This window comes from Corythoichthys intestinalis, chromosome 3 (assembly GCF_030265065.1).
Source record: "Corythoichthys intestinalis isolate RoL2023-P3 chromosome 3, ASM3026506v1, whole genome shotgun sequence".
NCBI lineage: Eukaryota > Metazoa > Chordata > Actinopteri > Syngnathiformes > Syngnathidae > Corythoichthys > Corythoichthys intestinalis.
This window is the reverse complement of record NC_080397.1, coordinates 60885676-60911558: the sequence shown is the minus strand read 5'-3', so window position 1 is coordinate 60911558 and position 25883 is coordinate 60885676. Positions and strand designations below refer to the sequence as shown.

The window sequence follows — 25883 nt, the reverse complement described above, 5'->3', positions numbered from 1 at the left end:
AGAAAAAAAGGACAATGTTAGGCAGAGGCGTACTTATAATACGAATTTTATAGACATATGATACTATTTACAGTGGCGGCAGAGAGTTTGGGGGGGCGTGGAACATTTACGTCTTCCTTGGGGGGGGGGGGTCGTTTCAAAAAATTGAGAAGCACTGTTCTATATGAACAAGTGGAATGGATTGGATAACAACGCACTGAAGGGGCTCTCTACCGTACTCTATGAAGTGAGTGTAAACTGACAGATTTATGATCATATTTAAGTTAAAATGACAGGTTATATGAAGCCCCCCTAAAAAGGCCCAACGACGCCACTGACTGACATCATTACATCAAGTTGTCATTTTGTCAACACGGAGTTTCAACATCATTTGGTCTGAACTGCATATAATTTTGCACTATCAGGAGTGCCTACCAGCGTTACTTTATCATGAAGAACCATACAATTGCTGTAGCTGGGTCAATTGTAGCTTTAGTCATGACAGGGTGATTAATCTGTGGATTGTACAGCTTTTGACAAGCATTTTGCTACAGAAAAGAGTCAGGCGGCACAAAAGTAGCTGTTTGGTCATTTTTGGTGCTGACTACACAACAGACGAGAGAAACAGTTTGGGTTGTGTGTGATTGTGAGTGCTGGGTTGCATGTGTGTGTCAAACAGATGTAGAAATTAAAGATGTCCCGATCGATCGGGATCGGGTCCGATCACGTCATTTTCAAAGTATCGGAATCGGCAAAAAAATATCGGACATGCCTTTTTTAAAAAAAAAAAAAAATTTTTTTATTGAAATCGTTTTCTAATTGTATTTAACGGTAAAGACAAAATGTCTTACACTCATCCAGAGTAGTTTTGGCTTAAAGTAGGGCTACTGAATTTATTGCGTTAACGGCGGTAATTAATTATTTTTTTTAATTAATCACGTTGAGTAATTAACGCATGCGCTGCACGACCCACTCACGCATTGTCGCGTTCAATCTATAAAGACGCTGTTTTCCCTATAGATAGCGCTAAAAGGCAGCGTGTAATGAGTAGAGAGAATTTTGACAGCCTTTGGAGCCATTTTTTATGTGGTTAAAGCCTTACAATACCTCTCTCAGCAAATAAAAATAACGTGGGAGGCAATGTGAGGAAGAAAGGTAGTAGTTGATCATTTTCTTAACACCCTACGTTCTTTCCCAACGCAGAGAAGATATATAAATTCGTGCCCCTACTCACAGTGATGGTTGCACTTCCCATCATGCATTTGGGCAGAAGTTAAATGGCTGCAGTATCCTTTACTGAAAGCTCAACAAATACACTAGATGGCAATATTTAGTCACAATTTACAAAGTCACATTTATCCTTTAAGAATAACAAGTCTTTCTATCCGTGGATCCCTCTCACAGAAAGAATGTTAATAATGTAAATGCCATCTTGAGGATTTATTGTCATAATAAACAAATACAGTACTTATGTACTGTATGCTGAATGTATATATTCATCTGAGTTTTATTCATTTTTTTCTTAATGCATATGATCGGGAAAAATTATCGGGAATGATTGGAACTGAATCGGGAGCAAAAAAAAAAAAGCAATCGGATCGGGAAATATCGGGATCGGCAGATACTCAAACTAAAACGATCGGGATCGGATCGGGAGCAAAAAAACCTGATCAGAACAACCCTAGTAGAAATTATTTTAACGTGTACAGTGATACCTCAGCTCACGAACGCTTAAGCTCACAAACTTTTCGCCTCAAGAACATTAAATTCGCGAGCATATAGTCTCTGCAGACGAACTAGTTTTCGGCGGACGAACCAAACCACGCGGTCGAACAGCGCCACGAGAAGCTGATGCACGCTCACGGCGTCCCAGTTCGTCCCCTCCCTTTCGTTGAGTGCGGACATGCTTTGTGTTTGATAGACATTTTGGACCATATTGAGTGTACTTTTGCTATTATGGGACCGAAAAAGACGCCACCACAGGCTAGTGTTAAGCCTAAGAAGACATTAAAGAAAATAAGGTATATTTTTGTGTAGTTTTAAGGCTTATTTAGTAGAAAATTATGTTTTATGGGGACCTGTGAACGGATTATTCTCATTTTAATGGTTTCTTATGGGAAATAAATGTTCGGAAGACGAACTTTTCGCCTTACACACACTTTCTGGGAACCAATTATGTTCGTGAGCTGAGGTATCACTGTATATGGAAACTTTATAGACCATTCCTCCAACAATGAATTAAGTTTTCAAAGGCTATGATGATGCAATGCACGTTTAGCCACATGCATATGCTCGTAAAACAGCACACAAGGCACACCAGAGACAATTCAAATTGAAAGAGAATTCTTTCTTAACTGTACCTACTCAGAAAGCAAAATATAACCGGAGCCAGCATGGGACATATGTACAGCAAATTTCAGCCCAATTTCGTGAAACAGATCCACCACAGTGTCTTTTTGAACAATGAGCTAAACTTTTTATGGATTCACTTGACAGATCAGCCAATATTTTTGGCCCAGAACTGTTCCAGAGTAGCAGACAAGACGTTAATGTATGGCCCAAATATGGCACAAGTTATCCAATCTGGGCCAACACTGGGCCAGATGTAGCCAGATGGCAAAATATAACTGGAGTGGACATGGGCCAGATGTACAGCAAATTTCGGCCCAATTTTGTGAAACGGATCCACCACAGTATTTTTTTTTAACAACAGGCCAAACTCATTATGGATTCACTTGTCGGATCAGCAAACAGTTTTGGGCCAGAACTCGTCCAGAGTAGCAGACAGGACATAGATGTTTGGCCCGCCGGGTATGGTACTAATGTTACCCAATCTGGGCCAGATGTAGTCCAGGTTCCCAGATAGAAAAATATGACCGGCGTGAACATAGGCCAGATGTAATGCAAATTTCAGCCCAATTTCTTAAAACTGATCCGCTCCAAACTCGGTACCAGCAAACACAACTTCCAAAGTAGCTGAAACCACAATGTATGGCCTAGATAAAAAGATTATTTCATTTAGAACAAGCAATTCCACACTAAACATGACCCATTTTTAGACTGTAAACAAAATATTGTATTTGTTAAGATTCTGGGGTAACGGGGGACCCAAGCGCGGAGACTGGAGGAGAACTGTCAGTGGTAACAAGAGTTTATTGCCGGTTAGATGGAGTGGCGGATAATGTCCGAAGAATCCGGTGGGCAGTTTGGTGATAGAACAGGTGAACGGGCAGGCAGGCATTCTGGCAGGCAAGCAGTACTGGATCTATGGGAAAAAAAGAACAAAAATGAGCTCAGTTTCAGTATTACAAGATTCATTGTTAGCTGAAAGCTGGAGTCACAAACTTGTGGAGTTGAGTTGTTGATCATACGCTGCTGTGAGGCCAAGGACCGATTTAAGTAAGTTGCTGACGATGATCAGCGGCACCTGATCCCAGGCTCACCCATCTGTGCAATCAAGGCAGTGACACAAATACCCGAATACAGTTTGAATGATAGTATTCAAACATTGAAACATCTACAGCAACACAGAGTAAATGTTTTCTCCCTCCATGTGTTGTTATGCAACAAATTTTGAATTACTTAACTTGCAGACATCGCAGATCACTTGAATACACTGGCCATTTTCTTAACAGCCGATTGTATAACTTGTTTAGCAGTCAAGAAGTGACTTCAAAACGCAATCATGAATTTGAATAAAGCACTTACCATACAAATTTGTCATCCGCTGATGTGTCGTGAGTCCTGCATGCTGTTTAGTCGCCTTTCAGGTGCACGCTGACAGTGACATCACACGTCAACCGTAAAATTTCAGAGTTTGAGCGTGTTACCTATCATTTGGACTGTCATTGTGCTGATCTGGGCTGCATCTGGCGCACTGATGTTAAGCGGGAGTTTGAGCGCGTCGTGTCTGCACGGTTCGCCCCAGAACAGTGTGTAACCTATAATTTTGACTGTATTAGTGCTGATCCAGACTGCATCTGGTGCACTGACGTTAAGCGGGTGTGATCGCTATGCGGATCTGCCGAACTGAGGCCAGATCCAGCACGCAGTCGCCTGCTATTGGGGATGGCACATCAACTGAATAAACTGGCCATTTTATTAACGCTCGATTGAATAATTTGTTTAACAGTAAAGCTGTGACTTCAAAACCCAATTTTGGCTTTGAATGAAGAACTTAACATCAGAATTTGCATTTTGCCGAGATGCTGTGTCCTGACTCATGCTTGTTTTCCTGTTCAGTGTCGCAACTCGGACGCCATCCTTCAGGGTGCGCGCTGTTTCGACGTCAGACGTCGACTGTTAAATTTCAGATTTTTAGCGCGTGAGGTCTGCACGGTCCGCCCCGGACCAATGTGTAACCTATCACTTGGACTGTCAGATGGACTGTGTGATTTTAGCGATCGTTCGAAATGGAGCTGCTTGACTGGACGCTGAGCTCATTGGACAGAATTTTCTCTACAATGCAACCTACACCACACCAACGGCCATGTCCGGCCCATACCTTCACGTTTGGGAAGATAATATAAGTGAAAAAGAAAAAAAACAAAAAGAAAAGCTCATGTAATGTGATGCATGCAACCCTACAATTTTAGACTGTGCGTCCCTGGCTGTAGGGGGACGTGTATTGATAAGCATATGCTTCTCCCGTCTGCCTTTGTCTGTCTTCGGTTTTTTTCTTTCTTCGGGCGAATCATATCACGTTTTGTAACTGTCAGTGATACCGATGATGATGACAATAAACAGTTCATTCATTCATTGATGATACCAGCTGCATCTTGCACAGTGACGTTTAGCGGGTGTAATTGCTATCGGAATCTGGCAAGCTGACGCCGGATATGGCGCACAGTCACCTGCTATCATTGTCTTAAAAGTGGATTTTTATTGTCTTGGTCTTGTCACGGTCTCAGCTTTTGTTGGTCATGGTCTTGTTCTGGAAGTGCTGGGTAACATTTTGATAGGTCCAAAAGATGAAAATGTAATTTTTGTGGCTGCCGTTATTATTCAACAAGAGGACTGTTGCAAGTATTGAAAATAATAAAAATACCACCCTTCATGAACTAAACGTGAAATGCTATTGTTTTTTTTTTTGTTTGTTTGTTTTGTTTTTTTTTAGCCTATTCTTAACTGTTTGTGTTGGGTTGTGCATTATGGAGTGATGTGCAAATTCTGTCAGCGTTCATTGTGCAATACCTCTATGAAAAACGTTTTTCAAAAATGCTAAAATATACTTGTGCAATGTTTGTTTGTTGGAAATCCGCCCATGGCGGTTTACTCTGGGTAAGTACCCTTGCGCAAGCTAGCCAAGGGAATCCAGACTCACTTGAACCATGACTCAACCGTTCCATCTGTGAGCATCAACACCACCATTACTGCCATCAGTGGCCCGTTGCCCAATGATGGCCACTGCATGTATGACATCCTTGTCGTGCACAGTCATGCTGGTCATCCTTACCTGTTTCCCACAGACAGATCATTTTGTGGGGATGGGGGGGTTGGGTTACTGTCCCAATTCCCGTGACTTTTCTGTCTTCTTTTGTACTTATGTTGAATATGATCAGTTGTTGCTGTTTGAATCTTCCTGGCTGCTGATTTCAGTTTTATCTACTGCTCTCTTTTCTGTCACTCCATCTTCTGCATCCATCTCACTTTTCCTATTAACTGGGTTCTGTCTTTATGTCATATGTTCTTTTAGGCCCACGCCGTGCATCGCTGGCTAATCGATCAGGACAGTAGTGTGAGCTCTGAGATGCCGGATGGCCAAGGAGTATGGCTCTATGATGATGAAGTAAATATCTGCAACATGTATATCTGGCTTTTTTATCTTAATATGTGTGTTTATATATGTATATATATATATATTCTGTATTGATTGTCATCCCGTCATGTAAATTGTGTCACTCCGCTGCTGTTTTATTTTTTCCTATCACTTTTTCTTGTGTTGCATATGGTATCGTAGTGCTGGTTCATTCAAGTGGTGCTGTTGTGCTGTGAGCTAATTCAGTTGTACAGGTGTCGTGGATCACGCTGGAGCTTTTTTACTGTTCCCTACCCCCGCTTGACTATCGTACTAACTTGCTGGTTTTAACATTTTTATTTATTTGATGTTTTTTTTATGTTGTGTAGGACCTTTTTTTGTTTTATGTACGTAAGATACGTGTGCGTATCTGTTTTAAGTATAACATCTATCCCAGTGTCTTGTGATATCTCAGAAACTGGTGTTCTCAGATCAGCATATTACATGGCAAGAGTCCACGGGCAAAATATAGCTAATATTTTAGTTGTATAACATGATGACTTGGGAGTAAAACACTTGTCTATCTCTCAACACAAAAGTAGTTCATGCAGCAGAGGTTCACAATAATGATAACACAGAGTATTTTTCCTGTGGGTTCTTCTGATTTAGTAAATATGCTTTTGTTTCATCCGTACCACTGTGATTGTGTTTAGGCTAAAATCAAATTCGGGAGTTCGCGTGCGTGTGTGTGTGAGTTGGTAGACGACCTTAGTGGGCTGCTCGCATGCTTAGTCTCACTCCTTGCATGGCATTTCCACTTTAATATAGTTTCGATGGTATTGTTACCAAGCTATGTGTTTGTGGATGAGTTATTTTTGCAGCATCTTTGTGGTTGTGCATGCCTTGTACCTTACAATGGACCTATCGCAAAATCACACCCCCAAATCCGAAAAATCTAGCCATATATTTGCATTGGAATGCTATTTGGTCGTGAATTAGGGCACTTTCACACTCGACCAAGTGGACCAGGGGCCGGTTGGAGAGTGTCAAGTTCAAAAATCGATCCTTAAGTAGACATTCGTAAAATTACCCAAAAATAAGCAGAGAAGACACTCAGTTTTCTTGGCCAAGGAGAGCAAGGAGGGACTAGACAGAGAAATGCTATATTACGCTGTATAGTCACCAAAATTGATCTAAAAAAAAAAAAAAAAAACCTTGCTCTTTCTTTTATTAGGGGTTTGTCCTGACACAGAAGGATGCCGCCCTAAAGGGAGGGGGAAAGCAAGCTGGAGACACCCATGTGAATTTGATTGGCTATGTGGGAGCATGTAGGTGGAACTAACTAAATACACGCGTGTAAGCAAGGGCACTTAGGTAAAGTGGTCAGAATGATCCAGACACTTCAGTTATGCAACGTTGTGGCCATGGAAGCTGTCCTTGACTGGAAGATTGTCCTCGAAAGTCTAGACGAAAGTCCGGACGTAAGATGCTGAAGATGTCCTAGAAGGTCTAGTTACGCAATGTTGCGGCCATGAAGCAAGGCAGTTGTCACCCCGACCCTTTTTAACACTTTGTAACACTTAAACATTATACCTAGTATAGCAAGCAATAATCATTTACTGGTTATATAAAATAAGAAAAATATGGCAATATGTATTATGTATGTATTAGGTATATATGAGCACAAGCAAATATTCAATTAATCAAGCAAATAGTCAATCAACCCTCGATAATTAACTCAACAGAGAGCTACCTAGCAGCAACTCATGTTGAAAAAGTTCAGCATTCACACTGTGCCAACCGAACTTGCCAAGTAGATGTGAATGAAATGCGCATTTATTAATTGGGCAAATAGAAGAGGAAAGACCTCCCTCTTGGAAGGGGAGGGAGCGCGAAGCGTAACAGTGCAATGTTGTGATGCTGCATGTAATGTAGCATAGCATTATTGTATTTTATTTTATTTTGCAATGATAATATACCCGAGCATCTGTATGTGTCAATTTTTTGTCAACTGTTTGTGAAGCAGACGTTTGTATGCACGTAAGTTAAAAACAAAACAAAAAAACAAACAAAAAAAAATAGCATAGACTAGCAAGTCGCCGCTCGGGCAGCGGCAAGGTTGCTCACTCCCGACTCAAACGAACTGGAGTATACAAAAATCAGGGAAAATTAAACCACGAAAGACAATCGTACGATAACCTAAGACACACAGGCACGGAGTCGCTCTCACTTTCGTGACTTTTTGGCTAGAACTCTGGTCCATTTAAAACAGACCAAACAGTTCTAATGTAAAAGCGCCCTTAAAACATGATTTTTCTAACTTTACAATAGCAAAAACTCGATGGTTTATGGTGTGCATGGGGTACCTGTAATTCCGACAGCAAGTACACTGAAAGATTGGTGGGAGAATTTTTTTTGTCTGCCTTTTTCAAAGACAAAAAAGAAGGCTCACCAAATGCACGCTATGAGTACCCCCTTGACCAGGTGAGCTAAGCCCCTTCAGTACTGGGAGTCTTGAGCCAACACGTTTGCATCCTTCAAGGTTACTCCGTGGTGTTGGAGGTCGACCACGATGGTGTCAAGCCATCGAGTGCAGGGCTTTCCTCGTGGTCGTCTTCAGCATGCAGCCTTTGGGTCAAACTCCAGTATGGCTCTTTGTCAAGTGGTCAGGAGGAAGACTGAGAACATGGCCAAGCCAGCGGATGCGGCGCTGTGCGGCCAGGAGGGAGGCTCACAGGGTTTCGTTGGAGATTTGCTGGGGCAACCTGATGTTCTCGATGGTCCTGAGAGCCCACCTGTCAAAGCCGTCTATTCTTGTACTAAGTAATAAAGTTATTCATACCTAATGGGTTGAATAATTATGTCAATGAAATAATCACAGAAAGGCCAGAAAATTGTCTCTGTAAAGTTTAACACCATGGACACACCGCTCCACTGCGTACTGCAACGCTCTCTGTCTGCTTCTAGACGAAATTCATTTAAAAATACAAACAAATCGTTCGTTCACTCAATCACTGTCACTGAGAAAATATGACCGAGCCTTGGGTTGACCGAGGTTTACAAGGGGCGGGGCTTTTGCGACAGGTCCATTGATGTGTCACTGTTTGTGTATTGTGGCTCTTGTGTATTTCCAATGTGACAGCAATCCAAATGCTGTCTGTCCTTTGTCTGTCTTTATCTCTCCAAACAGTCTGGAGCTCGTCTGCCAATGGTTTCATTGCGACTATCTACTAGATGATCTTCGAATCCATTTTCGCTAAGTGGAAGAGAGTTCATCTAAGTTCAATAAGACCTCTGGTGAACTTGTTCCAGACTTTGTTTTCCCCTCAAATCCTCGCTATTGCTATCCCAAATTACTAATCCCTCTTTTTCTAACTCCATATTGCTTCCAATGATGATGAAGCACTATGAGGTTTCCTAAAGCCTAAATAAAAAAATGTACTTAAAAAATAACATGTTCATGATTCAGGGAATAACACATTCAGTACTAAATAATGTCTACTCACATTTAATGAAATTACACAGGGAAAAAATAGAGCTTTGTTTTCGAAAATGAAAGTACAGGTCATGGCAATTAGCATGATGACAAAATAAAAATGGTCTTGCAAGGTTGCTAATTTCAATGATGAGACAATGCAGCTCTTTTTATCCTATCCTTATAAGACAGAGTTGTGTACTGTCAGTGTTAAGGCCGTGGCCCCTTTGCTATTTTGACCACTTATTAGGATTGGAGAAGGTCCCCTACAGCTCTAACTAGCCCTCATTTAGTCCTCAGAGACAGATGCTCTGGAAGCCAAGCCCCATTCGTCACACTGTGGTTGCATGGCAGATTCAATATGAAGAAAAGCAAACTGTCACACACTGCACTGTCATATAAATTCTCCCCCGTCTCAGTTTCTCTTTTCCAGCTGCTCCCCAGCCCACTGTATATGCAGACTACATTAGGACGCCCATTCATGACCCAACCACCAGCAGTTGGCTATAATTTGTTTCAGCAAGGGGGTGCAGAGTGCAATTTACATGTGAAAGGCCATGGCCTATTCAAATATTGTAACACTCATCTTTATCCCAGGGATATTAATACCGGCTTTGAAATTTTCAGATTAAAGGATAAGGTTTTCTTGTTGTTTTTCACATTGTGTTGACCCAACAGATCTCAGTTAGTTAGATACCCACTTTAGAGACAGACAGAGAAGCAGAAATATTTTGATCTAGATGAGCCATTCAGAATTGATCATGCAAAAATGTTTGCAACAGTACGGAGCGCCTAAAGGGACATTGACCAAAATAAAATAAATTTTAAATCTATGGTGCGCACCAGATAGAATGTGGGGCGCACAAGAAACAATCTGGTGTTGAAAAGTCCGCTATCTTAAATGGTGCACACTAGAAACTATCTGGTGCAAGCCTGTTTGTTTCTTGTGCGTACCAGAAATAATTTGGTAAAACATTAGCATTACATATTGTTGAAGCTAGCACACTTTTGTACGGAGCCCCCCCGGGTGCCAGGGTAGAAAAAATTTAAAAAATCATAGCTAATCTGAACCAACAGATTACTAATCTGTACCCACAGATTACTAAACTGTACCCACAGTTTAGCAATCTGGACCCACAGTGGGTACAGTTTAGTAATCTGTGGGTACAGTTTAGTAAACTGTGGGTAGATTAGTAATCTGTGGGTACAGTTTAGTAATCTGTGGGTACAGTTTACTAATCTGTGGGTACAGTTTAGTAATCTGTGGGTACAGATTAGTAAACTGTTTAGTAATCTGTGGGTACAGTTTAGTAAACTGTGGGTACAGATTAGTAATCTGTGGGTACAGTTTAGTAATCTGTGGGTACAGTTTACTAATCTGTGGGTATAGTTTAGTAAACTGTGGGTACAGATTACTAAACTGTACCCACAGATTAGTAAACTGTGGGTACAGATTAGCTAGTATTTTTTATTTTTTCTATCCTGGCACCCGGGGGGCTCTGTAGTACGGAGCCTGAGTTTAGCTTCAGGCGTGCATCAGGCACCCACAGTTTTGACAAGCTAAAAATGCTAATACAGGATTTAGTTGTTTTACTTCAATCTTGGAATCAACTAGCGCCTAGGCTTAGCCTCAAACGATATTAAAAATAAATTTAAAAAATGACAATCTAAGTACAAAAGAAGAACAATCGGCTATCTTGCAGAGCAAAAGTCAGTTAGCTTAAATGCTATATAATGCCAATGTTTACCTGATTGTTTCTGGTGCACACTAGAAACTATCTGGTGCAAGCCTGTTTGTTTCTCGTGCGCACCACAAACAATTTGGTAAACATTAGCCTTATATAGCATTTAAGCTAGCAGACTTTTGAGATGCAAGTTAGCCAATTGGTATTTTGTAAGATCCTCATTTATTTATTTATTGTATTTATATCGTTTGAGGCTAAGCTCAGGCGCGCATCGGACACCCACAGTATTGACGTGCTAAAAGTGCTAATACAGGATTTAGTTGAGTTTTACTTCAATCTAGGCTTAGCCTCAAATAACATAAAAAAATAAATAAATAAATGACAATCTAAGTGCAAAAGAAGAACAATTGGCTATCTTGCATTGTAAAAGTCTGCTATCTTAAACGCTATATAATGCTAATGCTTACCAGATTGTTTTTGGTCCACACTAGAAACTATCTGGTGCGCACCTGGTTGTTTCTAGTAAGCACCAGAAGCAATCTGGTAAACATTAGCATTATATAGCATTTAAGCTAGCTGACTTTTGCTAAGCAAGTTAGCCAGTTGTTCTTTTGTTGTACTTAGATCCACATTTATTTATTTTTTTTAAACATCGTTTGAGGCTAAGCTCAGGCGCGCATTGGACACCAGCAGTTTTTGAGTGCTAAAAATGATAATACAGGATTTAGTTGAGCTTTACTTCAATCTTGGGCTCAACTAGCGCCTGGGTTTAGCCTCAAACGATATAAATAAAAAATAAATGAGGATCTAAGGACAACAAGTACAACAAGTCCGCTATCTTAAATGCTATATAATGCTAATGTTTACCAGATTGTTTCTGTTGCGCAGTAGAAACAATCTGGTGCACACCAGAAATCTGGTAAACATTAGCATTATAAAGCATTTAAGCCACCCAGATAGCAGTCCGACATTGAATAAACGTTGATTTTCCATCAAAATCATCAGTATGGTTGACATCGAAATTTCAACGTCAAATGACGTTGAAATAACGTTGTTCTATGGTATGTCAGGCGATGGTTGGGTTAACATTGTTTTATAGTCGATGAACTAATGTTGACAAATAGTTGATTTATGATTGACCAGGAAATATGATTTAAAAGTCATTGAATTATGGATGAGCGGGCGTTTTGATCGAAAACATAACATTGATTCAGCGTTGTTCCAATATTATTAATAACTGAAATGACGTTTAGGTTTTGTAAGGATTTCAATGTTGAAACAACATTAATTGAGGGTGCAAAAGTCACGGTGATTCAACGATATAAAATCGACAGCGGAATGTTGATCCAACATCTTTTCAATGTCGGTCTGCTATCTGGGTAGCGGATTTTGCTATGCAAGTTAGCCAATTGTTCTTTTGTAAGATCCTTATTTATTTATTTATTTTGTTGTTGTTTTTTTAATATTGCTTGAGGCTAAGCGCCGGCGCGCATCGGAAACCAGCAAATTCTCCGTGCTAAAAATGATCATACAAGACTGAGTGGAGCTTTTCTTCAATCTTGGACTCAACTAGCGCCTGAATTTAGCCTCAAACGATATGTAGAAATAAATAAATGAGGATCTAATTGCAACAAAAGAACAATTGGCTAACTTGTATAGCAAAAGTCCGCTAGCTTAAATGCTATTGAAAAGCTAATGTTTACCAGATAGTTTCTGGTGCACACTAGAAACAATCTCGTGGGCACCAGAAACAAAGAATTAGCATTATATACCATTTAAGATAGTGGACTTTTGCTATGCAAGTTAGCCAATTGTTGTTATGTAAGACCCTCATTATTATTATTTTTTTTTTAATATGTCATTTGAGGCTAAGCTCGGGCACGCATCAGACACCAGCAGTTTCGGAAAAATTTAGAAAAAATTTAAATAAATGAGAATCTACGTACAACAAAAGAACAATTGGCTAACTTGCATAGCAAAAGTTCGCTAGCTTAAATGGTATATCATGCTAATGTTTACCTGATTGTTTCTGGTGAGCACATGTTTTTTTCAAGTGCACACCAGAAACAATCTGGTAAACAATAGCAGTTTTATTTTAAGGAGTAGGATAGATTGTAATAATCTTGAGAATTATCGTTGAGAACGGAATAGAGGGAGTCTGCGGTTAACAAATGAGTTCCGTTCCTGCGCTGGCGATGTAACCCCTATTTCCGTGAAAGTCGGAATTGACCATTTAAGTACCTCTAAACCCCCAAAATGAAAAGAAAAAAAAACTATCCCAAAACATGTATTATATATCATTGCCAGGACGTTGGAGCTAAGTCCTAGCTAGACAGCGAGCTAAGCATCGGAATTACGATCGCAGACGTCCGTGTGGTTCGCTGCCTTTATTCAGCTGCTCATGACGTCAACATTTGCAGAATGAAACTAAAATAAAATGAAATTAAATCAGTCTCACCTTCAATAACAGCGATTCAAATTTACGTTTACAAGCAGCTGCTGATATAGCAACAACAAACTATTAGCATTTATCCGTTATTGCCGCACATTATCAAAAACAATCACATAAACTCGCCCCAAGTATTCAAGTATTTTATTTCTGTCGATGTCCCTTTAGGGGCTCCGTACAACATTGAGTTTTGACGAAGATATATTTTTCTGATGAATAGTACCTATTAGAATTGAAATTAGGAAGGAGAGAAACTGAGTGATAACAGATGCATGTATGCATGCATGTGCATGGGATTAAGATGAATGCGCAGACAACATGGGAAGGTGGTCAGAAAGTCTCAAGGCCAAGTTGCATTTTCTCTGTCCACCTTTCACGAGGTGTATGCAAATACTACCAAGCTGGTCTGTTTTGGATTTTTTGAAGTTCCTATGTGCTGGCTTTTGTTTTCATGTCCAAGAGCTTGTAGCTTAACTGCCTTCCCTGATTTATTTATTAGGAAAATATACACCATGGAACGTCTAATGCGGCACAAATCCCATTTATTTTTATTACCATACAAACAAGGGGGAACAAAAAATAACTTTCTGGTCAGATCGACATTGTTTTGGGGTGGGGGGGTGGGGTGGGGGGGCTCACACCAGCAGTGTTGTTAATTTTACTTTAAAAAAGTAATTAATTACAGTTCCAAATTATTTCTCCCAAAAAGTAATTGCATTAGCAACTCAGTTACCTGAAGGTAAGAGTAATTAGTTACTTGGCAAAGTAACTTGATAATTTTCATGGTTTTTTTTCTCAAAAACAAAACAACACAAAACAAAAAAACAACAAAAAACAGGTCACACAATGTGAGGTTTAAAGGGTTTTGGGTAAATTGGCCCTAGCTCAATTCTTTACCCTCCACTTAACTAGACACAAGGGTATTGCGATCACTAGATAGCAGAGGTTGCGCTAGACTTTTTCGTTGTCTGTCATTTTGACTGACAGTGTCATAAAAATCCGGTCATAATCTATTTTTACCCGTCACTTACATTTTTAAAATGATAATAATGACATATTCAATAGTATTTAGTTTTCATTCATTTTTAATTAATAATCTGTCCGAACAAGCTTAACAAGAGGCAAACTGACAGCGGAGTGCACCAATCAGCGACGGGCAGACGTGCCGTTAGCAAAGCGACAAGGGCAGGACGAGGCGCGCGGAAGTAAACATACTAGGAGAATGGAGTTTATTCAACATGGCTAGCGCGAGACAGACTGTTGTCAATGACTCGTGTCGATGTGTTTTAGCTCATTTAAAACTGAATTTACCGTGGATTGGAACATATTCTCGGCTCTCCCGTTCGCCATCCGTGTTGTTGTAGAGACGACTTTCGGCGCGCAAGAGTGACGTTGCTCGTGAAGAACACGTCACGCAAATAAACAAATCTGATTTGTCGATTGATTTTGTACCTACTAGAGAGGCTGTGTCCCAGACTTTTCTCTCAGTGTTTGAAAAATACAGGGAGAACAGTCTGGCCGTACCAGGCAACCACTCAGTTGCCTTGACATTTTTCCGAGTAAGGCCAACGACGTCATGCATCAAGAGAGACAATAGCTAATTAATATGCTCACTCGCCACCCTGTGGTCTGGGGTGTGAATTGCAACCTGTCAAAATGACAGATGGACTTCAGTTTTTTCCGTCACCGTTTTAAAAACCGGTCAACGACGGAAAATATTCGGTTAACGCGACCCCTGCTAGATAGTAACCTTGAATCAACCGTTAAAGTTGTTAAAATTGCTCCCGTTATTGCATTGGTTCCATTCTGTCTACTTTCAACATGTGTAAGTTTTAAAACTGTTTCATCATTTAAAGATAGATTTAAGTCAAGATTTTGCCAATTTAGAAACATTTTAGATAGAAAATTTTTAAAAAGTAATTTAGGTTCGCTAGGAAGGATTTCTACACCAGAGCCTCCCTGAGAGGTCTACTGCTTTAAGATGGCGGCTGTTTACTAACGCATGTAGTCCTTAAAACATGTTGTCAATGCAGCCGTGTCTGTCATTTGCATTTAGTTCTATAATATGTGATATCTACCGTATCATGTGGGCGTAGTTTGTAGGCTATGGCTACAGTCAGGTATTATTGGAGCCACCTAGCATCGCGTTTGCAACGGCGTCTTCCCCACTCCTGCTCTGCTCTCTCTCTCGTCTCCGTGAGTCCGTCTCTCTCAGACTTTTTTTATTCAACCAACTTAGTAATGCATAGTAACGCACACCTTTCCCGCCTCAGTAACGGTAACGGCGTTGCCAAGATGAGACAAGTATATAATTTGATTTATCATTACTGAAAAAAATAACGCCGTTAGTAATGCCATTATATTCTAACGCCGTTATTAACAACACTGTGTGAAAACCAGGCCAATGTTAATTTTGTACATCCTGGTAGCCTCCCTTTTTCCTCCTCAGACAAAACTTGCTCTGCCATCTTTGTGTGTGAAAACAGTAGCATCCACTTCCGTCTTTATAATGAATGGGGTAAGGGGGAAGTGACGTATGCTGTAAAGCAGTCATTACATTTGTAGTTTTTATTTTGTGTGCGGCGGCTTTCCTGCCAACCTCTTTAAAGTTAATTGGTGCCGGTGTAAGCAATACAGACCCCATCAAGTTATGAAAGAGTTGTCATTCAACTAGTCTTCATCACAAATTTGATGTGATAAAATTTAGTGGTTTGGTGGTATGAAAAAGTATCTGAGCCTTTTGGAATTTTTTCACATTTCTGCATGAAATCACCATCAAATGTGACCTGATCTTTGTCAAAATCACAGATATAAAAACAGTGTCTGCTTTAACTAAAACCACCCAAACCTTTATAGGTTTTCGTATTTTAATGAAGATAGCACGCAAACTATGACAGAAGGGGGGAAATAATTAAGTGAACCCTCTGCCTAAGGAGACTTAAAGAGCAATTAAAACCAAACAATTTAGGTCAGGTGTGTGCCCAGTCACTGATGAGTGGTTTAAAGCTGCCCTGTCCACTAAAAAAACACACACCTGGTAAGGATTATCTTGATGAGAAGCACTGTCTGATGTGCATCATAGCTTGGTCAGAATAGCTGTTTGAAGACCTGCGATCAAGAACTGTTGATTTGTATAAAGCTCGGAATAAATATGATGATTCACTTACTTATTTTTTCCACTTCTGTCATTGTTTGCATACTATCCTCATTAAAACATGAAAAAAACACCCAAACATTTATAGTTTTAGTTAAAGCAGACATTGTTTTTTCATCTGTGTGATTTCGACAAAAATCAGATCACATTTGATAGTGATTTTATGCCAATATGTGAGAAGTTCCAAAAGGTTCAAACACTTTTCATACTACTGTATAAAGTTACCTCGTGTTGCTTTAACGTAGGTTTTTAGCCCCGTCGTGTTATTTTATAGTTACTGTGCTTTTCTGCCACACATTGCCATGAAAAAAGGCCCATGTCACACTGGTCTATGGTGCAAAAAAGACTACTGGTTCATAATACGGTACGGCTTTTCCAATTTCTTGTAAAATATTGTGAGTGCGCCGTTTAGTCAAAAAAGTATGGTCATTAAAATGTCTAATTTGAGATTTGAACCCTTGAAAATCTTTGCCGTAAAGCAACAGTCTGAACCTAACAGCTGCCCCATTACAGTGTATAGCTAATAATAGTAACAGATTAAAATGTGTGTACTGTACAGAACCTAAATGACAACCACATTACACGACTGAAAATGATCATACCCCAATTCCAGAGTTGATCAAATGCAATGCTATTCAGTTTGAGTACACTGCCTGAAATAATGCCTTGTATGCATTTGAATGACTGCTAATTGCTGCATTATGTTAATCTAGTGTATGCGTCTAGCATTTACCTGCATGATTTTTTTCAGGTCTCTGTGTATGCGGGTTGAAAATCCTTGAGCGTGAATTTTTGAATGGGTATGTTTGTGTGAGACACCATTTAAGTAGTCTAATGAAGCCAGCGTTTTTAACGTCAATGATATTTAACGTCTGACAGGTCTACAGCCAATATTAAGTGTTCAAATACAGGGTTTCCCCTAGGATTTTTTGAAGCTGTGGTGGTGGGCTGCATCGGAGTCGGACAGCCTCACCATGTTGTGCCACGGCCAAATTGCGTCATATCATGACAAATGAGATTTTTTTTTCCCAAGAAGAACCATAACAAAGATCTATTTGAAATATTTCATTAGCCAGGCTAATGTCGTAGCTCTCAGCTCCGGTACATGTACGTAATATGTGTGGCTGATTATATAAAATGACTTTTTTTTTCGTAGCAAAAAAGTGCATTTATCAAAGTTTCGTCAGCCGTGATTGCGTATATCCGTCCGCCAAAACAGCCTGTTTGCACAGATATAACTACGCTTACCCTTCTGCTATTGGATGCGTTGTTGACGTTAGCTCGGTGGTGCTCTGAGGCCCCGCCTCTCGGTGCAAATTAATTCAAACTGTTCAAGACGGCCGTTCAAAGCTCACTTTCGCCAAAAAGTCCGATCCAAAATACTGTAATGCGGATGGGGGAAGAAGGAGAGGAGTCGGTATTGACTTACCCACTATATTGTGGCAACAATAATAACTACTCACCAATAATTCTACTCAACAATACTACTCAACAGTAATAACTAGCCTTTTAAACGCATGCCTTTTGAATTCATATCATGCCACTTCGTGTAATTACACACATCGCAACACCAAGAAAATGATAGAAATTAGGTCGATTGTTAAGCTAAAAGGACACGCCCCCGAGATGCCGGAAATCTAGCATATTGTGTTCGTGACGTCACTTTCGGGAAACAGCCGGCTCAGTGCTTAGTACTGAATGGCGGCGATGATGGCGGACAATTTTGTTTCTATTTGCAGCGACGGATCCGACGTAACGAACATTCTTCTAATGGTGACGAGGAGAGTTATGAACCTTTCTTTGGTGTTTTGGGTTATCAATTTGAGCCCAAACGAAAGCCAATGCAGCCTAATGAAAGGATCATTGAGGGGAGCAATCACATCTGATGAAACACCGGCGGCAACAGAATCACCGAATGGTTTGTTTTGCATTTCTTTTTGTGAAGCTGATACACCATGACCGCAAAATAAAGTAATGTATGTATATGGGATTAGAACAGGGGTCCCCAAACTTTTTTGCACCACGGACCGGTGTGATTTGGGTCTTTTTTTCACGGACCAGTGTCCTGTCAAATTTTGCACCCTTATAAAATTTTCCTCCCAAAGCTTTTGTGGCGGTGAAAAAAAGCCCTTTTATATTCAGTTGGACTCTCAATGTTATCCAATGGTGCTAAAAAACTATTTACATCACAAACATACATGTGCAACACGGAAATGGCGTAAATTAACGCTTAACGACACGGCGAAGTCGTTAAGTGAGAGGGCTACGTGCAGTTGTGTGCGCCAAACATGGCAAACGTAAGTTAATATTCCTTTCTTTAAAGAAAGTTTGTAGTGTGTACTCAGGAATCGCCGCATTCGCGGTCCTTTTTAACGTTACGCGCATGCCAACTTTGTCAGAACACCAGCAATGTGCGGCAGAAAAATACAGCAAATATAAAATAGCATTTGTTTTTAGCCCCGTCGTGTTAAGTGCAGGGAAAAAAATACAACTCACCCGCTGAATCAGTGGGAGGGCTGAGTTTGTTTCGTTGAGACGAGATGGTCCCGAGATGGGAGAGTGAGAGAAGCTAGCATCACAAATACACGATGTTGGAAATTGTAGCACAGTTTTCAGCGCGTTCCTAGCGATGTCAGGAGATTCCGAAATGACTTTAATCCAGAACTTCGGTAGAGTTGTTGTCTGAAATGTACGTTTAAGTCGCCGTGATTTGCGATGTACAAGCTGATATTCCTGTTCCACAGACATGCTCGAATCACTCGATTTATTCACATACGGGTCACGAATTCACTCCTTTGCAGTTCGTGGGTCTTTAGTGATTGGGAAGTAGCATAAATTTTGTTTTCTTTGAGGTTGTAGGCACATCTTATGGCTCGTCAGGTTCCTTTTTCCCCGTAAAATTGCAAAATTAGCCCTCTTAGCACTGACGAACTTTACTCATTGTCTGCGTAGTCCAGCTTTTTTCTCGCGTTCGGGAACTCAGGGGTACTACATTGCGACAAATGGCTATTTGTAAACCACATAGCACGACAGGTTTGAACCATTTTAGCGATTTTTTGATAAACACGAACGCAACTCTCTCGTCGATAAACAACGATGGCACCCGCCTCGACCTTTTGTTTCCTTGTTATGACGTGTCCGCCCCATTCGGCTGTTTCCGGAACACTTTCGGAAATGTTCGTCATCACATAACGGTTCTATTGATGTCTCACACCCCCTTTGCGTTTTCATACCCTTTAAGAAAAAAATGAATAAAACTCGGACGAATATATACATTCAACATACAGTACATAAGTACTGTATTTGTTTATTATGACAATAAATCCTCAAGATGGCATTTACATTATTAACATTCTTTCTGTGAGAGGGATCCATGGATAGAAAGACTTGTGACTTTGTATATTGTGACTAAATATTGCCATCTAGTGTATTTGTTGAGCTTTCAGTAAATGATACTGCAGCCATTCAATCCAAATGCATGATGGGAAGTGGAACCATGACTGTGCGTAGTGCTACTAATTGATATATCTTCTCTGCGTTGGGAAAATTACATAAGGTGTTAAGAAAAAGATCAATTGCTACCTTGCTTCCCCACATTGCTTCCCATGATATTTCTAATCGTAGGGAGAGGGATTGTAAGGCTTTAGCCTATTTAAAAAAAGGCTCCAAAGGCTGCCAAAATTAACTCTACTCATTTTACGCTGCCTTTTATCTCTCTAAATGGGTAAAATGGCGCAATTACAGATTGAGCGTGACAATGCATGAGTGAGTCGTGCAACGCATGCATTGATTGCGTTAAATATTTAACGTGATACATTTTCAAAAAATTAATTACCGCCGTTATCGGGATACATTTGATAACCCTACCATAAGCCTAAACTAAAGACTCTGGATGAGTGTAACATATTATGTCTGTAACGTTAAATACAATTAGAAAACGATTTAATAAAAAAATATATATACATATATATATATATATATATATATATATATATATATATTAAAAAAAGGCATGGCAGATATTTTTTTGCCAATTCCGATGCTTTGAAAATGACGTGATCGGACCCGATCGATTGGGACATCTCTAGTAATAACTACTACTCGCTCTACTCTACTTCACAGCTCCCCAGTCCCAGTGTCTCTTAAGGGGGCCGTGCATAGTTACAGACATTACAATACACAATGGATAGGTTGCCGCTGAACCCTTCACACTCGGCTGCTGCTAGTTTGAAACGGCCTTAAAAAAAAAAAAAAAAAAAAAAGATCTCTTTTGCAAGACGTGGCAGCTTTGGTGTGGCGGTGCGCCACAATCTTTGATGTGTAGGGGAAACCCTGAAATATATACTAACATTAAACATTACTGTTATGTTTTGAGTATAATGCACCATCTTGAATACTGAACTTTTCCTCTGAGGCCGTTTTTTTTTTTTTTTTTTTTAAAAGCCCGAATAGTCAATGAATATAACTGCATTTAACACAACGTACCTCACACTTTTTTTTTTTTTTTTTAAATCTTATTAACACTCGCTGGGTTGAAATGATTCAAGAAGGCTGAAATGATGATTTCAAAATTTTAAAAAATTGAGTGAGGTAAAACAAGTCATGAAAGCATGACACAGTAAGTGGACAGGCACAAGAGACTTTTTTTTTTTTTCTGGGTGTTGGGTAGTGTTGTTTTTGGCAGCCATTTTAGTTTTCATCGTAGTCTTTTGGACGAAAGTACAGTGGTATGTAAAAGTATCTGAAACTTTTGGAATTTCTCACATTTCTGCATAAAATCACCATCAAATGTGATCTGATCTTTGTCAAAATCACACAGATGAAATTACAGTGTCTGCTTTAACTAAAACCACCCAAACATTTATAGCTCTTATGTCTTAATGAGGGTAGCATGCAAACAATGACAGAAGGGGAAAAATAAGTAAGTGAACCCTCTGTTTAAGGAGACTTAAAGAGCAAATGAAACCTTTTTTTTTTACAAAACAGTTTAAGTCACGTGTGTGTCCAATCACTGATGAGTGGTTTAAAGCTGCCATGCCCACTATAAAACACACACCTGGTAAGAAATGTCTTGATGAGAAGCATTGTCTAATGTATATCATAACATGGTCAAATGAGCTGTCTGAAGACCTGCGATCAAGGATTGTTGATTTGTAAAAAGCTGGGAAAGAATACAAAACCATCTCTAAAAGTCTGGATGTTCATCAATCGACATTCAAAGAAGTTGTCTACAAATGGAGAGAGTTTGGCACTGTTGCATCTCTCCCACGGAGTGCTCGTTCACCAAAGATGACGCCAAGAGTTCAGCGCAGAATGCTCAGAGAGGTAAAAAAGAACCCTAGAGTGTCTGCTAAAGACTTACAGAAATCACTGGCACAGTCCAATGTTTCTGTACACACATCAACGATATGTAAAACCTATGGCCAAGAATGATGTTCATGGGAGGACTCCACAGAGGAAGCCACTGCTATCTGAAAAAAAAAACAACACTGTTGCTTGTTTAATGTTCGCAAAAAGGTACTTGGACACTCCACAGAAGTTTTTTTCAAAATATTTTGTGGACTGACGTAACCAAAGTTGAATTGTTTGGGGGGAAACACACAACATCATGTGTGGAGGAAAAATGGAACAGCTCACCAACATCAACACCTCATCCCCATCGTGAAGCATGGTGGAGGGAGCATTATGATTTGGGGCTGTTTTGCAACTTCAGGGCCTGGACAACTTGCAATCATTAATGGAAGAATGAATTCAAAAGTTGATCAGGATGTTTTGCAGGAAAACCTGAGGCTGTCCGTCAGACTGTTGAAGCTAAAAAGAGGATGGATGCTGCAACAAGACAATGATCCAAAACACAGACGTAAATCAACTTCAGAATGGTTTCAGAAGAACAAACTACACGTTCTGGAGCGGCCAGGTCAAAGTCCAGACTTCGACCCCATTGAGATGCTGTGGCATGACCTAAAGACAGCGATCCATGCCAGACATCCCAGGAATCTGACTGAACCACAGCATTTTTGTAGAGAAAAATGGGCCAAGAGTAGTCCTGATCGATGTACCAGACTGATCTGCAGCTTCAAGAAGTGTGTGATTGAACTTATTGCTGCCAATTGGGTGGCCATAAAATATTAAATGTGATGGTGCACTTACTTATTTTCCCCCCTTCTGTCATTGTTTGCATACTATCCTCATTATAATATGAAAACGGTAGCGTTCAACCCCAATCTCTGTCTTTTTGTGGCTTTCCGGTAACTCGAGGTGAGAGCATAATTACAGACACCATGATTTTAACGAGATATTATCACGTATTTACATTCTTTTGATCCAAAAACTCTGTGTAGCATGTATCACCTAGCATCAAGACACAGCTGTGAATGGCCACAGCCAGCCGTTGTGGGGATTTTATGGGTGAAACACGGTAATACGTATAACAAGGATTGCGCTGTAGAAGTCACGGACAAGAAAGAGTGGTTGAGATTTTCTTTTTCAAATATATACCCTTTAAAGTTTTTTTTTTCAATTTGTCTTTGTTTGGATCGATTATTTATCATCTAAAATATCAGGGGAAATGCGACTAACAAAAAAAAAAAAAAAAAGTTATAGTAATGAGGTAGATATCCTTGACTTTTTTACTTTTTTTCCATTGTGACGTAATTTGTTTAAATGTTTAAAATATGCGAGTGAATAATTTTTTAGTCTTTTTTTTTTTTTTTTGGTAACTAAATAACATGCTTTAATTAATGATTCCGAGCTAAAAATGATAGACATTTCGAATAGTATAATTACTTTACTTTTTTTTAATGGCTGGGTTGAAACAAACGCGTTTGCGCAGTGTCTGTAAACGGGGTCTCCAGGGTAAAACGGACAAATTAAAAATAGTGCAGGGCCATAATGCACCATGAAACTGCTTTGGCAGCAAAAAGACATTGTTCTATCAAACACAACAGTTCTTTTGGCTTAAAGAGCATAGACAGGAGAAAAAAAGTCTTAAATAGCATTATTATGTGAATTAGAATCATATTTTGAGACGATTCGTATATATACAACAATTTAGCAAAGCGCAGAGGACGAGAAATTAGCCTTTTAATCTGCCGGTTAGCCACCCCTACCATTATAGGGCTCTAGCGTCCCCAACAGGTGGATGACGTCAGCGGGAGACTGGGCTCATCGGTTTTACTATTCAGCCCATTGAGGAGGAATTATTCAGAACGAGGAAAAGGCGATGAAGAGAGCCGCAAAATGTCATTGTTTCAGACTCTCTACCCCAATATTTTTGCAGGATATTCTTTTTATCCAAGTATTTTTCCACAATAGCTAAATAAATGGCTTGAGAAGGACCAGTCAGCCCGTCGAGGGGAAGTATTCAACTACGAGGAAAACGCGATGAAGAGAGCTGCAAAATATCATTGTTTCTGTCTCTTGACTTCAATATTTTTACAGGATATTCTTTTTATCCAAGTTTTTTCCCCAATTTCTAAATAAATGACATGGTCATGACAAATAACAGTCTTATGCTAAATGGAATATGAAATCCTAAAAATGCACTTATTCAGGACGACATGGCAAAATTACTCCATAATGGTCAAAACTGTCGACTTCACCTTTACTGTCGCACCTCTCGAAAGATATTACACAGATTATACAGATTATTACACCTAAATCGGACACATGTCATTTCCCTTCCTCGGCTTCGGAGAATGTAAACAAACCAAGAGGCATGACAGCTAGCCGACATGCTAACCCGAACCGAGTGATGTTTCAGTCTTCGAAGCGGAAAATCACACATAACTAGCCCGGAGTATTTGACATGAAGACTGGGTTGTCGATTGTCTTTGCGGACCGGCAAACCGCCCGGCGGAGAGCAATTTACAGCTCGTTCCCCAGAGGAGGGCGGCTGCAGTTGTTGTGTAGCTAACGTGCAGCTAATGTGCATGAGGAGAGCTTTTTATATGCCTATCAATGAGCAAATGTAAGTAGTCCTTTATTTAGAGAAAGTTTGTAGTGTTTACTTTGTAAACGCTGTATTCGTATTTGACATAATACAAAACAAGATGTTTACTCACTTCCTCGTAAGTCCAATGGTCCCACAGTAGTAGGGCTTGTTTTGGCGAATTCCCACGGTGAATGGGAACCTTTTGAAACTGCAAAAGGCACACGCCTCTCCCTCATAAAGCAAGATTTTTCTGCAGCCGTTTGGCTGGCGTGATGTGAAAAATAAACGTATAAATCCGCAAAATCAGCTGAATCCTTCGTCCTCATACACAACATTACGGCTGTTTAGTGAAGAGGACGCCTGCACCCGTACACGTCACAGCGCCATGTTTCTCAACTCGAGACTGTTGCCGAAAGTCACTAATTTTCATGGCGCGGGATTCAAAAAACGAAATAAATATAGCGATCGCTTCCACACACATCCAAGCGGTCCATATCATTCAGGAGCATAAAATACCGCGTGTATTATGAAATAAACGCGCTTTTTCGTGTCACATGCACTTTAAAATACAGCAGTTTGTTTTAAAGAGGGGTGCAAGAGCAGAAACTGCTTTTCAGCCTTGTCTGTGTTTTCCGCCAGATGTACATAAAAGTTTTTGGGTTTTTTTCTGTTATACTTTGGGGAAAAAGGTGAAAAACCTTGTATCTATTTACAAAGCTAAATCTGAACAAATACATTGAACAATATTTTTTGGAGGGGGGTTCTACTTTGCGGATTTTTACTTATCGTGGTAGGTTCTGGTCCACTGTATCTGCGAAAAACGGAGGATCACTGTACCTCACTGTGGCTCATAAACAATCATTCTTCATTTTATCAACAGTGGAGGACCACCAGCATTATCTCTTATGGTGCATTATCTCTAAAAGGTATTTCTTCATTACCACGACAGATATGAATGAAGACCTGACTGAGCAGATCCTGCCGGACGCTGATTTATTTCCACTTGTGTGTGTTGATTCCATTCTTTGTCATTTACTTGCCAACAAACTTTCCTTTTCTCTTTTCTCACTCAACTTCAATCATCAGTTCTGCCAAGCTTTCTCTGCCTGTCATCTTAGGAAAATGAATGGAAGCCTGGAGCTTTTCTTCCATTAGTAAGAATATCTAATACCTCGATTTGTTTTCCACAGGTTAGGCCAGTGCTTCTCAATTATTTTCTGTTACGCCCCCCCAAGGAAGACGTAAATGTTTCGCGCCCCCCCCCCAACTCTCTGCCACCACTGTAAATAGTATCATATTACTATTATAAGTACGCCTCAGCTTAACATTGTGTCCTTTTTTTTCTATTAAAGAAAAAAAGTAACATAGATCAACTTATAATAAAGTGTAACTTTTTTAACATTGTGTTGCTTGTAACAGAAAAGACTTAACGCGCATCAATTTGCCTGAAGTTAAAAAAAAATTTTTTTAA

The 25883-nt window shown here is 39.8% G+C and overlaps 1 protein-coding gene across 6 annotated transcripts in view; it reads left to right on the top strand.

The window, feature by feature from the left end:
- The window catches only part of ank1a (ankyrin 1, erythrocytic a), a 283424-nt gene that overhangs the window by 90178 nt on the left and 167363 nt on the right, over positions 1 to 25883 (top strand). For 5 of the 6 annotated variants that reach the window (XM_057831858.1, XM_057831857.1, XM_057831861.1 and 2 more), the window contains exon 2: positions 5675 to 5767. The exons of the other annotated variant lie outside the window; for it this stretch is intronic. In XM_057831858.1, coding sequence (XP_057687841.1) covers positions 5675 to 5767 — 93 coding nt within the window. The remainder of the gene's footprint in view (positions 1 to 5674; positions 5768 to 25883) is intronic. 6 annotated transcript variants of the gene reach the window in all.